The sequence below is a fragment of the Acanthopagrus latus genome, chromosome 18, assembly GCF_904848185.1.
Source record: "Acanthopagrus latus isolate v.2019 chromosome 18, fAcaLat1.1, whole genome shotgun sequence".
NCBI classification, from domain to species: Eukaryota; Metazoa; Chordata; class Actinopteri; order Spariformes; family Sparidae; genus Acanthopagrus; species Acanthopagrus latus.
The window spans coordinates 8,420,064-8,434,078 of NC_051056.1; the positions used below are offsets into that span (position 1 = coordinate 8,420,064).

A 14,015-nucleotide genomic window follows, 5' to 3' on the forward strand; every position below is an offset into this window, starting at 1 on the left:
GCTTTACTGTAAACCATGCATATGGGTTATTGGCCCATGGGCTTGATTATAGAGCCCGTTTTTTCTCTCTCTCTCTCTCTCTCTCTGTCTTCTTTCTGCCAGGCACTGGAGGTTCATGAGTTACAACAGATAAAGGTAAAAGAAAGGAAAAAAGCTCCATCAATTAAAGCAAATTAGCCCAAAAAGTGCTAAACTGAAACTAAACTTTAAAAAAAAAAATGTTAAAAAGTGCCAAAGAACATAGTGTGATTGATAAAAAGGAAAGGTAACCCTCTGGAAATACAAAGAACAGAGATATATAACTGTAAGATAGCTTTTTGCTGTCAAAGGGAGCTTCTGTTCTCCATCTGTCTTGATTACTTTTCTTCTTTTCACTGCTTGCAATGTTTTCTCTGCTTCTGTTTTCCAGCATTATGACGTATAGCCTGTGCAAATATACCAAGACTTCATGTCCACTTTACATCATACACAAACCTGGAGCGACTGCTCTCTGGTTGATGAATAATTAACAGCCATGGATCCTGACACTTAATCTGCTTATGCAATGGCTTTAAAACATTCATTTGGTCTCAACTAAGTCCAGATCAGAAGCAAACACTTCTTCCACACTCATTTTATTTGAACGTTGGCCAGAAGCATACAGACTTTTTTTAAACTAAAACAGATAGAGACTATTGAAAATATAGTGTCAATGAAATTTGAAATTATTTGTATTTGTGTTATCATACTAATAATAAAAAAAGAAAATTGACTTCATGGCCAGTCACAAAACAAATGAGCTCTTTAAATGTAATCATGTTATTTGTGTAGGTTGAAGGCTGGCACTGTGTTTCCTGCTCCGGTCGATCTACCGACATGTTTTCAGAGGAGGGTGATATAATGTGAGAAGGAGGTAAGGAGGAGTGCTCGGTGACGTCAGAGCCGTATATCCATGCGTCATTCCTGTACTTTACCGCACTGAACGCTGATTGGCTTGTTTGTGGAAAGTTAACGCCCCGCTCTCACGGGTTTCCGCCTTTTTGGTACAAGTATCAGTGCGGCACGATCCACTGGTGACGGGAGGGGGATAACTGTATGTAGCTTTTTCAAATGTCGACTTTTGTTCGTTTGCAAAGCAGAAAATAAGAGTTAGATAATTTATAAGTCGGGCTGCTCGCTTGTCATAATATATAGGCAGTTTTAAAGTGTTTCCGTGAGCCCGCTAAAGCATTCCGGACTAGCCCATCCTTGGCTGCCCCCTCAGTGCCGGTGTTCCGTGATGTAAGTTGTGCCGGCTTTTTGTGGACTTCAAACAAACACACAAAAAAACGACGAGTCCTGCGAGGACGGAACATTCTCAGGCTTTGTTCGGATCAATGGCCCGGTGTGGTCGATACAGGTAACAAACAGCGGCCTCGACTTATTTTACACTTTTTCCTCAGTCGGACTCGGTGAAGAATGAATCCAGCTCGTCGCTGTTCGGCTCTATTCGGGCAGCTATGTGCGTCTTCGCGGGGGGGACCGACGGCCAGGAGGTCGTTCTCACCGGGAGCAGTGTCAGCCCCGGCGGGGACACGGCAGTGTCACCCCAGTGTGGTCGCGGGAGGAGGAGGAGGAGGGGGAGCCAAGGGGACCTGTCCGAGCGGAGCACCCACCGCTGGGGCGGCAGCAGGTACTGTACACGTCGCTATTTCACCCAGTGTTCAACAAGTCATACTTTAACTCGAGTCGGCCTTTCTACCTAACTACCGCGCTTACTCATTCGTCTGACGTGTCACCTCCCACACAGAGGTGGTTTCTAAAGCAGGCCTCGACATCCTCATACCATCAGCGTAGCGCCTAACATAAGTTTCCTCGTCGGGTTTTACCATATGGAGGCTCCGGAGAGTCCAAAGCTGTCCAGTTGTTTTGTGGACTGACAGTGTTGTAAAGTATAAGTTCACCTCAGCTGTACACCGGGCTGAGTCAGACTCACAGTCTTCATCCCACGTATGAGGCTGCTGATGGGAGGACCCGTGACCTCTGGCCCCTGTACAGCACATGGAGCCATGTCAGTCCTAATATAAACAATATACACCTGAAGCAAATGGTCGAGGGTCGTGAGGGTGGGTCAGTATTTGTGTACAGCGCAGAATAATTCCTTAAATGTGTAATTTCCTGGTCCATTAGAGATCTTCTGAACAACAGGAACTGACTAAAGCTTCATTTACTGCACCGCTCTGATACCTAAAATGGACATGAGCTTCCATCCTCCTCCATCTGTCTGGTCCAGGATTGAGTACATTGACACAGTGGGCTGTACCTAACTATTATTTTCCATTTGGATTCAACTGTCATCTTTTATTTCACTTCCACTGTTGGGACAAATCCCAAAGATATAACAGAGAGGGGGAAAAAAAATTACTCATATAAAGCCGGGAACCAGCAAGTGCTAGATACAGTATATGTCTTACAGTAGCACTGATTATGGATGATGGACCTTATCTGTCGTTTAGGTGATAAAATGTCAGGAAATGTTCATCAGTTTCCCAGATGTGAAGATGACATTTCCGCTTCCTAGCTCTGCCTCAATTTACAGATAAATAAAACAGAAGAAATCTTCACTTAAAACCTAAAGCCAGCAAAGTAGTTTAAAGGATTAAAACTGTTCATCCACCAACCCCCTATTGTTAATGCATTTTCAGTCAAATCCCTTGGTCAAACAATTGATTCTAAACTCATTATTGTGAGCTGAACTGAGGTCCATGTTGGCCAATAATTAGCATGTGTCCAGCACACACTGACTGTACATGCTTATCTTTGGAGAGCAGAACATCTACGAACAATAAAGTCTGTAACTTTACCCTATTGACCTGCTTGGAGTTTCTATAGGTGGTGCTCTCTAACTTATGACTTAAGCCACGGTGGCTGACACTGTTCCCGATCACTAACCAGTTCTATTTATTGCCTCTCTAAAACTGGGTTACAGGATGTTCTTGATGTTCTCACTTGTAGCTCCTAAGCGGGCACCTCTGTCTAGTAATCTGTTGGAGCGGCCTCACTTTCCCTCCTGCCACTGCAAACCATGACGCTGCATTTAGTGCTACATAGGTTGCCTTGGTTGTGAGGCCCCAAAACAATTATCCACCATTTTACAGATACGTCTTTCACAATGTTAGCTTCTATGTAAAAGTCTTTTTGGGCCCAAGTGCATCACGTGACATCAAGGTTTGGCCCCCACAAAAACTGGCTTCAGGGCCTGGCACTCTTCCTGGCACGTTTGATCTCGACACTCAGGCCAGCCGTCTTCTTTGCAGCGGAAGTTCCCGTCAAGTCAATCTTACTAAACCAGATAGAGCTGTGTGATATTACAATATATATCGTAGTGCGATATAAAAATGTCTACCATAGGATATAACCCTCTGTTGTTTATATTGTAATTTTAACGTGTAGGCTACTTGTTTAGCACTGTTGCTACACTAACCTACATTACGGCTTTGATTTAATGCGCTGTGTAAAGCACAACTTAACATTGGAATGACTGTTGGATATCCAAATTTTGAGTTCAAAACAAGTTAATTGTATGAAGGCGAATGCAACTGCAGAGATGCTACTGCTTTGTGATAGCATTTTTACGTCATCAGCAAGGACTCGTTTACAGCACTGGTCTCTCAAGAGTAAACAGAGGCAAAGCGGCATGGCGGAGACGGAGGAGAGCACAATGGAAGAAAATAACGTTGCTAGTAACTTTACATCAGACACGGATACAGAAACAGAACCCCAAAAGATTCGGTGCTGAAAAGGGGGCTCGGAATTCCATCGTTTGGCTTTGGTTTGGGTTTAAAAAGTCAGACACCGACCAGACAATGGTAATCTGCAAAAAATGCTGCCAACAAGTTGTTACTAGCGACTTGAACATATCTAATCTGTTCTACCACTTAAAGACACGGAATGAAAAACAGTACAGAGATAGTGGGATATATATCATTTTCGGGTTATAAAATTAGCTATATTAAGATATAACATTTTGTCCATATCGCACAGCACTAAAACCAGATTTTTACCATAGAAATATTATGATAGGCCTATATTAGACAATGATATCGATCAGTTGAGCCACTTGATTCAGAACTGTTGTGTAACATCGTGTAAGCTGTGATGTGCATAAAAGTTTGCCTTAAACCTGCAATAATTGTTGTGGTTTGTCCTTATGGGTGCAGCAGTAACAGTTTAGCCTTGTTCAGTCCGGTTCAGTTCTTTACATTTTGGGACAGTTATTTTTATGTTCCTATTGTCAAAAGTTGTGCTTGTTACCAAAAGAACTGTACTGTACAGTCCTTTTTTGTCACCCCTCTGTTGAGGCACCTAGCACTGATAATCAAATACAAACAGGTGGTGTTAAAACACTGCAGCCCACTGACCAGAGTCCCCCTCCTCAGCACTTCAAAGTTGGATTTCACTTACTGCTTTTATCAGCAGTCTTCTGTCTCACCGCCTGCAGCCTTTTCTAAAACAACTAGGCAAATACATTCACACTAGGCAATTGGTTCCTTTCCCAAGCATATTTGACCCCCAGAGTCCAGTTTGTTTGATTAGTGAGAGCACTCTGTACTGTGCTCGAGCACGGTACACTGCCTCGGCCCTGGAACAGTTAGACGAGGTGGGCTTCAGCACAGGTACGACCTAAGTACAATAGGTAACGGTGCTCAGGCCTGGTTGGGGCTGGAGCAGTGTGAGTGCAGGCAAGCAGGGGACAGGGGAGGGGGGATAAGTGTGCTTCAACACAGTATTGAGCACCTGGGCTAAGAATGAATGCGCCCTCAGTCAACAGAGCGCTGGACTAAAAGGGAAGCTCCCCTTGTTTTTCACATCATTTGCATTTTGCAACAGAAACTGACAACTCTAGTTATTAGCAAACAGTTGCTCATTTGGAAATTCAGCAGACACAGAGCAACATTATCATTCGTTTGGAGTTGTGTTTGTGTTCACCTTAAAGAATGGAAGTCTAATATTTACACTCTTTTAGCTCCGGTTTTTGTCTCCATCAACTCATGGGAAAAAACATCTGGTTCTTAAGCTGCTAAACGCTCTACTATGTTCACCAGCTATCCTCTAACTGCCTCCAGACACCAGTTATAATTCTAAGGGTTTTATGTAGGTTCATCACTACAAACGACTCCTCTCAAATCATCACATTGTCTTAACCTGTCATTTGATTCATGGTGATTATATAGATTGTAGCTGCTTTGAAGATCTTGACCCCTGAAATTGTGACTCAATCAGCCAGAGTTTCAGTCGAGACGACTTGTCTCTCAGTGTAACTGTAACACAAAGTGTACGCACAGTGGTTATACAGAGCAGTGCTGTTTTCCTTACAAAAGATCTGTTGCTACAGAAGGTCATTGGCTTGCAGAAAAAAGAAGGATTGTCAGGTATCTACGGCTGTTATGACCTGCCATTTTTGATGAGTGTTGTTGAAAAAGGTGAAAGTGAGTCTGCTGCCGAATTTTTGTGAATGCGGCGAGGTCACGCCATCAAATGGGAACCAGATCCAAAATGACACCCCACCATAATAGAGGCTTAAAGCAGCTCTGACCAGGTTGAATATGTGTGTATTTTAGGCACCGTCACAAGGAAACAGGTCAGGTCTCTAGTCTCATGACTGTGGTCAGGTCATAGATGCACATACACACACACACACCTGCATACTTGTGCACATTGCCACATGGCCTGGTTAAGCAGCAAAGTGGTGCCTTAAATTAGCCACTTTAATAGTTTCTGTGTTTGAGGCTTCTGGAGGCTCACACTCTTAATCTAACTCTTTGACTCTTTACTGGCCCCCATCTCTAATGGGATTGGTCGGGCCCAGTTACATAAGCATCCAGTAAAGAAGCTAGAGGTCAAGGGAGAATGTATAGGATCAGTCAGGCCTGTATAAGCTTCCATTCACAAGTTAAATCTCTTGAGGTTGCTTTCCAGTGTCCGTACAACAGCACTCGAACTGGAATGTAAAACGTTTCTGGTGACTGTTTGAATGAAGGCTTATATTCAGATATTATGAACACATCTGCTCGCTCAGACATGGAGAACCATCAGTCAGAATTAGAGATGTAAGTAATGATTATTGAAGGTTTGTCCGTATCGTCCTGTATCATTGTGTCAGTCTGTCTTTGTTTCAGTGGAATTCAGCAGTTCCACAGACAGCTCAGTGTGTCATAAACAACACATAAATACAGGACAGTCCCTCATTCATTTCTACCCTGTATTACTTAATCTAATACGTGAGGAGACACTGACCTGGAATTTAGTGTGTGTGTGCGCGTGTGTGTGTGTGTGAGAGAGAGACCAGCACCACTCAGCTACTTATCTACAGCGGAAAAGTTTCAGTTATTCCTTTAAAAATGCAGGGATGGTTTCAGAAAATGCAGCTCAAACAGGAGATGCTACATTTGTGAAGAATATTTTTATCAGTGGATTAATCCACGTTCACTGTGCTAGTGATTATTTCTGGTAGCCGTGCTAAGGTAAGCTATACTATGGTATAGTACAGGGGTGAATAACATGTATTTTTTATCATCATCACTGCTCAGGCCTACAGTGATCCTTATATTCTCCGACATTAAAAATGCGTAGCCTACACACAGAAATGTATCGGTTCTGTAGCTCTGCATATATAGTTCTGCATTGCTACTCTTTTTCTATTTATTGTGTTTATTCACAAAAATACGTCTTGCGGCTCCAGACAGATTTTTTTGGGGAGAGGGACAGGGGCAAAAATATGGCGCTTTTGATAGTAAAGGTTGCTGAACCCTTGTATAGAAGGAACATGTCAACCGGTACAGAGTGAAACTGACATGTTTCTTATAGTTTTACACAACACTAGAAGTCTATAGCACAAAGGAAGAAGACAACAGTACTTGTTAAGGGAACTCTTTATTGATGAAGAAGAAGAATACAGAATGTAACCAGAGTTGTCTTACTAATTGCTGGTGGCATTTTTTTTTAACTAGGACATACCGGCACTCCTGGCTGGAAGCATATGAATGAGGAAGACATAAAGTAATGGGAATTCTTTTCCGTCCTCACACTTCATTGCTGACTGTCATTCCAGTTTACTGAGTCTCCTCTGTGGATTGCCTATGCTGCAGATCTCTCATTCTGTGAGTCTGTAGTGTGTGTGTGTGCGTGCGTGTGTGTGTGTGTGGGGAGAAGGAGGGTATTCTTCAATAGGCCAGTCAGTGACGGAGGCACATCCTTGGTCTGGCTGCCACAGCAGCAGTCAGTGGGACAGTCCCATGAGAGTCACACTGTGTGTCATCAGCTCCCACTCAGTGCAGCTGTGCAGACTGGCTGAAGGAACAAGAGCAGGGGGGACAACTGGCACGACTCAAAGGAAGAACGTTAGTGGGATAACCAGGGAATCGGCTGAAAACTGTGTGTGTATGTGTGTTTCCTCCATCTGCTCTGGTCAATGTGAGTATCTGTCAGTGTTGTGTGTTCTAGTTCAGTCTTGTCCTGTCACTGCTGTTCCCCTCTGATAGAACAGATAGAATGCAAGTTGACTGATGACTTTGTGGAACTGATCAGCCTCCAGACCTTTGGAATGCACATGCTAACTATGTGTGAATAATGAAGGTGAAGGAGGAGGACAATGACAGGCTTGTTCATAATTAGGTTAGATGAAATCATCCCGCTGATTAAAGTCACAGGAAAGTAGCCTGACATATCGTATCATATTCTGCTCACTTTCAGCTCACTAGAAAACATTTCCATGCTTTAATTATCTCATACTGTTTTTTGCTGCAACACCTCTATTCACCCCCTGTCTGAACATAGTAGTCATACGTCATTATTCCACATTAGCTTAAATTTTGCGACTCAGAGCTCAAAATTAGGTTATTTGTCGAGAAATATTTGTCGAACAGTGTGGCTCATCATCAACACAAAAATATGAAAACACACTAAAGGAGGGGTTTAAGGCCCACGCTGCTCTGATTGGTCAGCTCTCACAGGCCTGAGCAGCCAGCAGCCATCTTATTTCTGTAAATGAGATGTATATGTTTGTAGGGATCTTATAATCTGGTGACTCAGTGTGGTGTTAACACACACAAGTTAATTCAAGGTCACAGAATGGTTACTGGCTAAAACTTGTCAACTCGTTTAGTGTCATCATATGATTATTTTATTCTCTCTAGTCAGATCATTATCAGAATCAGAATCTGCTCATCATGGTTGGTTTGATTATTATAATAGAATAACCCACCCGCATACTTAAAAAATTAGACAACATCCTTATCAACACAATACTCACACTCACACACACACACCAAATACAAACCAAATAAACACCCATTCTGGCCCTCCTTTCTCTTCTTCATCTTCCTTTTTCCCTCAAAATATTCTTCCGGTTCTTCGGTCAGCTTCTCTCTTCACTACAGCTACTGTGATAGTGAAGAGAGTTCATTGGTCCTCCAGTCCCTCCCCCCTCCCTCTCTGTGCGTCTGAGACAGGCTTACGCTGTCTCTCAGCTCTCTAGAGGTCATTCTGTCACCGAGCGAGCAAGGGAGGAAGGGAGGGGGGTGAGAACTGATGATTCAGAGAGAGGGGGAGAGAGATGTACTGGTGGATGAGACAGATAAAGAATGAGTCACAATGTGGAGAGAGGGACCAAGCTATGGATAGGAAGAGGATAAAAGACAAGAGGCAGGAGTGAGTGACACACAGAGAGGTGGATTGTCCTGGTGCTCAGACGAAGGAGGAGGGAAGGAGGAAAGCTTTTGACCAGACATGGAGGCCAAGGGTAAGACCTTTATACTACACAGCTGTATACGATACCTGGAGTAGTAGAGCAGAGGCAGGCAACAGTGATGACATGAAAGGTGAAGGTGTAACTGTTACTGTTCAGACCTGGTGTCACCCTCCGTCCTCTGTGTTCCCATCTCAAGTGGACCGGTAGTACACCTGACACTTTACCTCAGTGTGTCACCTGTGCTGTACCTGTCCACCTACCTGACAGCCGCGTTTTGAGATCGGATCACTCAGACCACGTTTGTGAACACACTGTCGTTTCAACTGATCCAACCATTGAACCAGTAACCACAATCTCACTGGACTCCCTGTCCACTGATCACTGATCACAAGAGGTAGGACCCATGTTAGTGCCAGGTGGGACCTGGTGGGTGTCTAGTTGTGATCAGCTCAGTCAGGATGGAGGTTGACTGAATGTGAACAGCCTGTTAGATAAGGCAAATGTTAGGACCTGTGTGTATATGAACCATCAGACCATACAGTTGAAAAAGGTTCCATTTAGTCTCTGTGGATATGTAAGGTCAACGTGGGCATTTGGGGTATTACAGTTCATCACTCTTCATCAATGTCACGGTCATCATATCATCATCTCTAGGATCCACATTGATTTGTTAAATTCCCATGGTTAGCCTGTATCACCATTTCCATCAGAGTGCACCTCCCTCCTAAACATTGAGACAGTGTGTATAAAGTACACTCATGTTCCATATCTGTCAGCGTGTCCAAATCACTCTCACAGAGACATACGGATGTGCTTCCAAAGGCTTAGAATGCATTGGATTTCTTTGCAGTGACATCTTGTTGGAGGTAGAGGGAGTCTGTGTTTCTTTCCCCCACACAGTCAGCTGCATTTGAAACATGACATCTTGGATAGTGTGTTGTCAGTGGCTTAAAGCTTTTGACCAGACATTGTGATATTGTCGCATACTGAACCAAATCACAATTTTACTGTGGGAGGATTTGTAAATTAACAAATATCATATTGTTGCTGTATCCTGGTGTGATGTAATTTGTGGTTTATGCCTGTAGTGGGCAATTTTTCAAACTGATGAGTGGGACTGACTTTATGTTACTATTGGGCAATAAAGAGTAAACACAAATATTGTGTTGACTGCATCTGTGTAATGAGGTACCTTGATATGTGAAAGATTTATTGTACTGGTCTGGCCAAAAACATTTTTATCAAACTTAAAAGAGAAACTAAATAAATACTAAAAATTGAATCTCAGAACAACATGACTTTGCTGTAGACAGATATGTAGGGCTGCTCACCTGAACACGAGATGAATGTCCAGTCGTGTCCTCTCCTAAACTTGTATGTACTGGATTTTTGGACTGTCAGCACGTTGCTGAGTGGTCTGAACAAATGTTTGTTAGTATGCTCTGAAACCTGAACTGTTCAAAATAACAAAAATAGCAACAAAACCTCTGTTCTGTCTACAGTAGTCTGTTGACATGTCTTTATTTATGTTGGCAGTGAAGGTGCAGTGTCTTCTTAGTTCAGTGGTTTTCAGAAGAGAGATGACACTGAAGCTTCAGAACACTGATAACCACAGAACACGTGGTGTCGCTGTTGAAGTCCAAAGGAAAACTTGAATTTACAAGTTGACTTGGGTTGAGTCAATGTTACAACCTCTCATATTCCTCCTTTGTTTCCTCTCCATCAGTTTGTCCAATGGGTGGCAGCAGCAGTAGCAGCAGCAGGTTGTTTGGTACATTGGCCCAGTCCCTGAAAAGCGTCCCCCTTACACAACCAGACCCGTACCTGGAGGAGAACCCAGACCAGGACCTGGCAGAGATTGACCCGGACCAGCTGCTCAGAGAATGCGAGGAGGCCTTGCAGAGACGTCCAGCCAGACCACACCGGGATCTGGTCTATCCCAACGGCATGGCACCCTGCCACCACATGCGCAGCCCACCCATACGGGTCATGCAGTGGAACATACTCGCACAAGGTAGAGATCTGTGGAGGACTACAGTAACATATATGAGTTTAGAAGCTGCATTCAAATTCATTGACCAGACTGATTGAGAAAACATTCACTATACCAAGTAGATGAACCCTGCTGACTTTGGTGGTTTTGACTGAAATATCTCAACAAGTACTGGATGGAATGCCATTAACTTTGGCTCATACATTAATGATCTGTCTGCTTATATAGTTTGGTTATCATTTAACCTTCAGCTCCATCAGCAGGTCAAAACTCCTGTCTGATTAGACATTCCCATATCGATTATGGCCTGCTCTGATTAAACAGTACATTTATTGTGGCCCACTGACTTCCCCCCTCTGGTTAGCCAGTGTTCCACCATGGCAATCAGATTTATTATTTTTTTAACACAAAGAAGGTACCTATCAGTCGAGCTCTTTTCTCACCCTGTCCCTTCAAAGAACATGTTCGATGTGTTTAGCAAGGAGTACCGGGACCAGAAGGCTGTCGTGCCTTTCATCAGACAAAAATGACAGGGGAAAGCCAATCGGGGGCGAAGTAGGCTGCTTTCTAATACCAAAGTTAAGCTCTGTATGTTGTTTCCAACTGCTGGAAGAGTAAACAGGGCGTGGCACTGCAATGAAGATCTGCTATTAATCCCACCTACATTTAGGGGATGGCAGCTGCAATGGAAAACAGAGTGGAGAAAAGAAAAGGCCTGTACTCTGTAGTAGGAAAAACAGCCTTTGTGTTTGTGCTTATCAGTGTATTTTAGCATGTTAACATGCTACACACAGATAGAAGCATTTTTCTAAAATCAGTGGTACACAGCCTCACAGAGCTGCTAGCATGGCTGTGGACTCATCTTGTGTATCTCTCTCTCATTGTTTGCAGCTCTTGGTGAGGGGAAGGACGGCTTCGTCCGCTGTCCACTGGACGCTCTCAAGTGGCAGGAGAGGAAGTACTTGATCCTGGAGGAAATCCTTACCTACCGCCCGGACATTGTGTGTTTACAGGAAGTGGACCACTACTATGACACTTTTCAGCCAATCATGGCCAGCCTTGGTTACCAGGGCAGCTTCATGGCCAAACCTTGGTCTCCCTGTCTTGATGTAGAGCAGAATAATGGCCCTGATGGTTGCGCTCTGTTCTACCGCCGCTCACGCTTCTCCTTGCAGGCTACAGCTCACCTGCGGCTGTCGGCCATGATGCTGCCCACCAATCAGGTCGCCATCGTCCAGACACTGAACTGCCAGGCAACAGGTCAGCAATTATGCGTGGCCGTCACTCACCTGAAAGCTCGTAGCGGCTGGGAGAGGCTGCGGAGTGCACAGGGTGCCGACTTGCTGCAGAGTTTACGCAGCATTACATCCGGCAGAGGCAGCAATAGCCAGAGCCAGGCCGTGCCACGCAGCATCCCTTTAGTTGTGTGCGGGGACTTCAATGCAGAGCCCTCAGAGGATGTTTACCGGCGCTTCAGCTCCTCCCCCCTCGGCCTGAACTCTGCATACAAGCTGCTGAGCTCTGACGGAGAGACAGAGCCGGCCTACACCACATGGAAGATCCGGCCCTCTGGAGAGAGCTGCAGCACTCTGGATTACATCTGGTACTCTCATGATGCTTTGAGTGTGGAGTGCCTGTTGGACATCCCCACAGAGGAGCAGATCGGCCCAGACCGCCTCCCCTCCTACCACTACCCCTCTGACCACTTATCACTGCTGTGTGACGTCAGATTCAGGGAGGAGCCCTATAGGTTGATGTAGACTGCTCATCACACCTGTCCAGAAACAACACTTTCACTTTTACGGTAAATCAGAGAGGAAAGACAACGTGACATCACTGTAAAGCCAGTAAACAGAGGGTGGAGTCAAATCTGATGTAACATTGAGACTGACACAAACCAAAACAAGCCTGCATCACTTCCTGTGAGGATGCACGCATCTGAACAGGAACACCAGACATTGTGAAATGACTGCTGTTGAGTTTGATCCACTGAGTTGTGAACAGCCAAGAGATTTCTGTGGTTATTTATTGTTTCCAATACATAGATAAAACTATTATCACTTATTGTTCTTAAATTATTCTTTATACTTTGTATCAGTTGGTGATGAGCAGCTGCTCCTATTTTAAACTAATTTATTTTGCATTTAATTAATCCTTGATGGTTCTTCAGTTTGACTTTGGTGATCATAAAAGTGTGGTTGCTGTGACTACACTGAACATGAGGAGCGATGTTAATATATGAAATAAAGTCATTATTTTTAATCTTAATGTTGTAGCACTGTTTACTGATGATAAATTGCATACGACTGATCAAGTCAAGATCGCTGTTAAAGAACACTTCACACACATTCTCTGTTTTCTGGTTTGTTCATTATTACATTATTTATTCAAACAGGGCTGGTTATTGAGAGCACGCTCACTTTTGCAGTGATGCCCACATATAAAAACTGTAAGAACACATTTGCAGTGTATGAAAAGCAACAGAGATCACATAAACCTATATAATTAAAACAAATAAATGTATTTTTTTTTACCATAGAAAAATGTTAGTTTTGCTTTTAAGGACATGTTCCTCAATTTGTTTCATCTAAAGCACAGCTTGTCATCCAGCCAGAAACCCAGGTGTTTATAAGAGGCAACTCTTTCAATGAGTGTCCCATTAAAAGTAGTGATATGTATTTCAGTTGAACTGTCAGTTTTCTAGAGAATAGCAGCTGGGTTTAACAGTAATTCAACATCAATTAATGTTTGTTCTAGATAACCAAAATCAGCATTCAAGTTGTCTGGCCTACAGAGGGCAATGGTGTACATAAAACACTGTGGTCCAGGACGGATGAATTGTATGGTTTGTAACTTTTTCACCAAATATTTTAATAAAGAGATGTGGGCCTACAGTAGAACCCTGTGGCACACCTCCATCTACAGCCTTAAAATTTGGCTGCTTGTCTTTCACCATTGAGATAGTTTGCAAACTGTTACAAGATTTTTCATCAGATCCAATCAATTTCAGGTGTTTCAAAAAACTCTGAGGACCAGCGGTAGTGGAGGTATTCATATAAATCAATAAAAAGTGAAACAGTCATGCTCACTATTCATGGCACTGGTGATATAACTGAAGACGAGTGATGCTGCTGTCACAGTACTGTGGCCCATCTGAAACCTGAAGAGTTCAGTGTGGGGTGCTAGCTTGACAGTTTGCCACTTCCTCTAACACTTCAACCACACTATAGTGTGGAAATTAGTTAATAAATATTAAAATCATTGGTCTGACCTCCTTTACACAACCTCCTTTATACATCCAAGTTTAGCGCTCTC

General features: G+C 43.5%; 1 protein-coding gene across 2 annotated transcripts; it reads left to right on the forward strand.

Annotated features, from left to right (window-relative positions):
- Nucleotides 1-1,026: 1,026 nt before the first annotated feature.
- Nucleotides 1,027-12,968, forward strand: nocta (nocturnin a). 2 transcript variants are annotated; one of them, XM_037078039.1, is made up of 4 exons: nt 1,027-1,260; nt 1,422-1,651; nt 10,434-10,721; nt 11,592-12,968. In XM_037078039.1, exons 2-4 carry the CDS (start codon nt 1,438-1,440, stop codon nt 12,458-12,460), a joined length of 1,371 nt encoding a protein of 456 aa, XP_036933934.1. In that variant the 5' UTR covers nt 1,027-1,260; nt 1,422-1,437; the 3' UTR covers nt 12,461-12,968. The 2 variants fall into 2 exon arrangements, with proteins under 2 accessions (XP_036933934.1, XP_036933933.1); XM_037078038.1 differs by lacking the exon at nt 1,027-1,260 and having other exon boundaries at nt 1,267-1,651.
- The last annotated feature ends 1,047 nt before the right edge of the window (nt 12,969-14,015 follow it).

What these genes read in the sequence shown, in the direction of transcription:
- nocta (XM_037078039.1), top strand. Translation starts at nt 1,438, where the DNA reads ATGAATCCAGCTCGTCGCTGTTCGGCTCTATTCGGGCAGCTATGTGCG. An exon ending in CACCGCTGGGGCGGCAGCAG is followed by an intron (nt 1,652 to 10,433) that starts GTACTGTACACG and finishes CCTCTCCATCAG; the next exon opens with TTTGTCCAATGGGTGGCAGC. An exon ending in GTGGAACATACTCGCACAAG is followed by an intron (nt 10,722 to 11,591) that starts GTAGAGATCTGT and finishes CATTGTTTGCAG; the next exon opens with CTCTTGGTGAGGGGAAGGAC.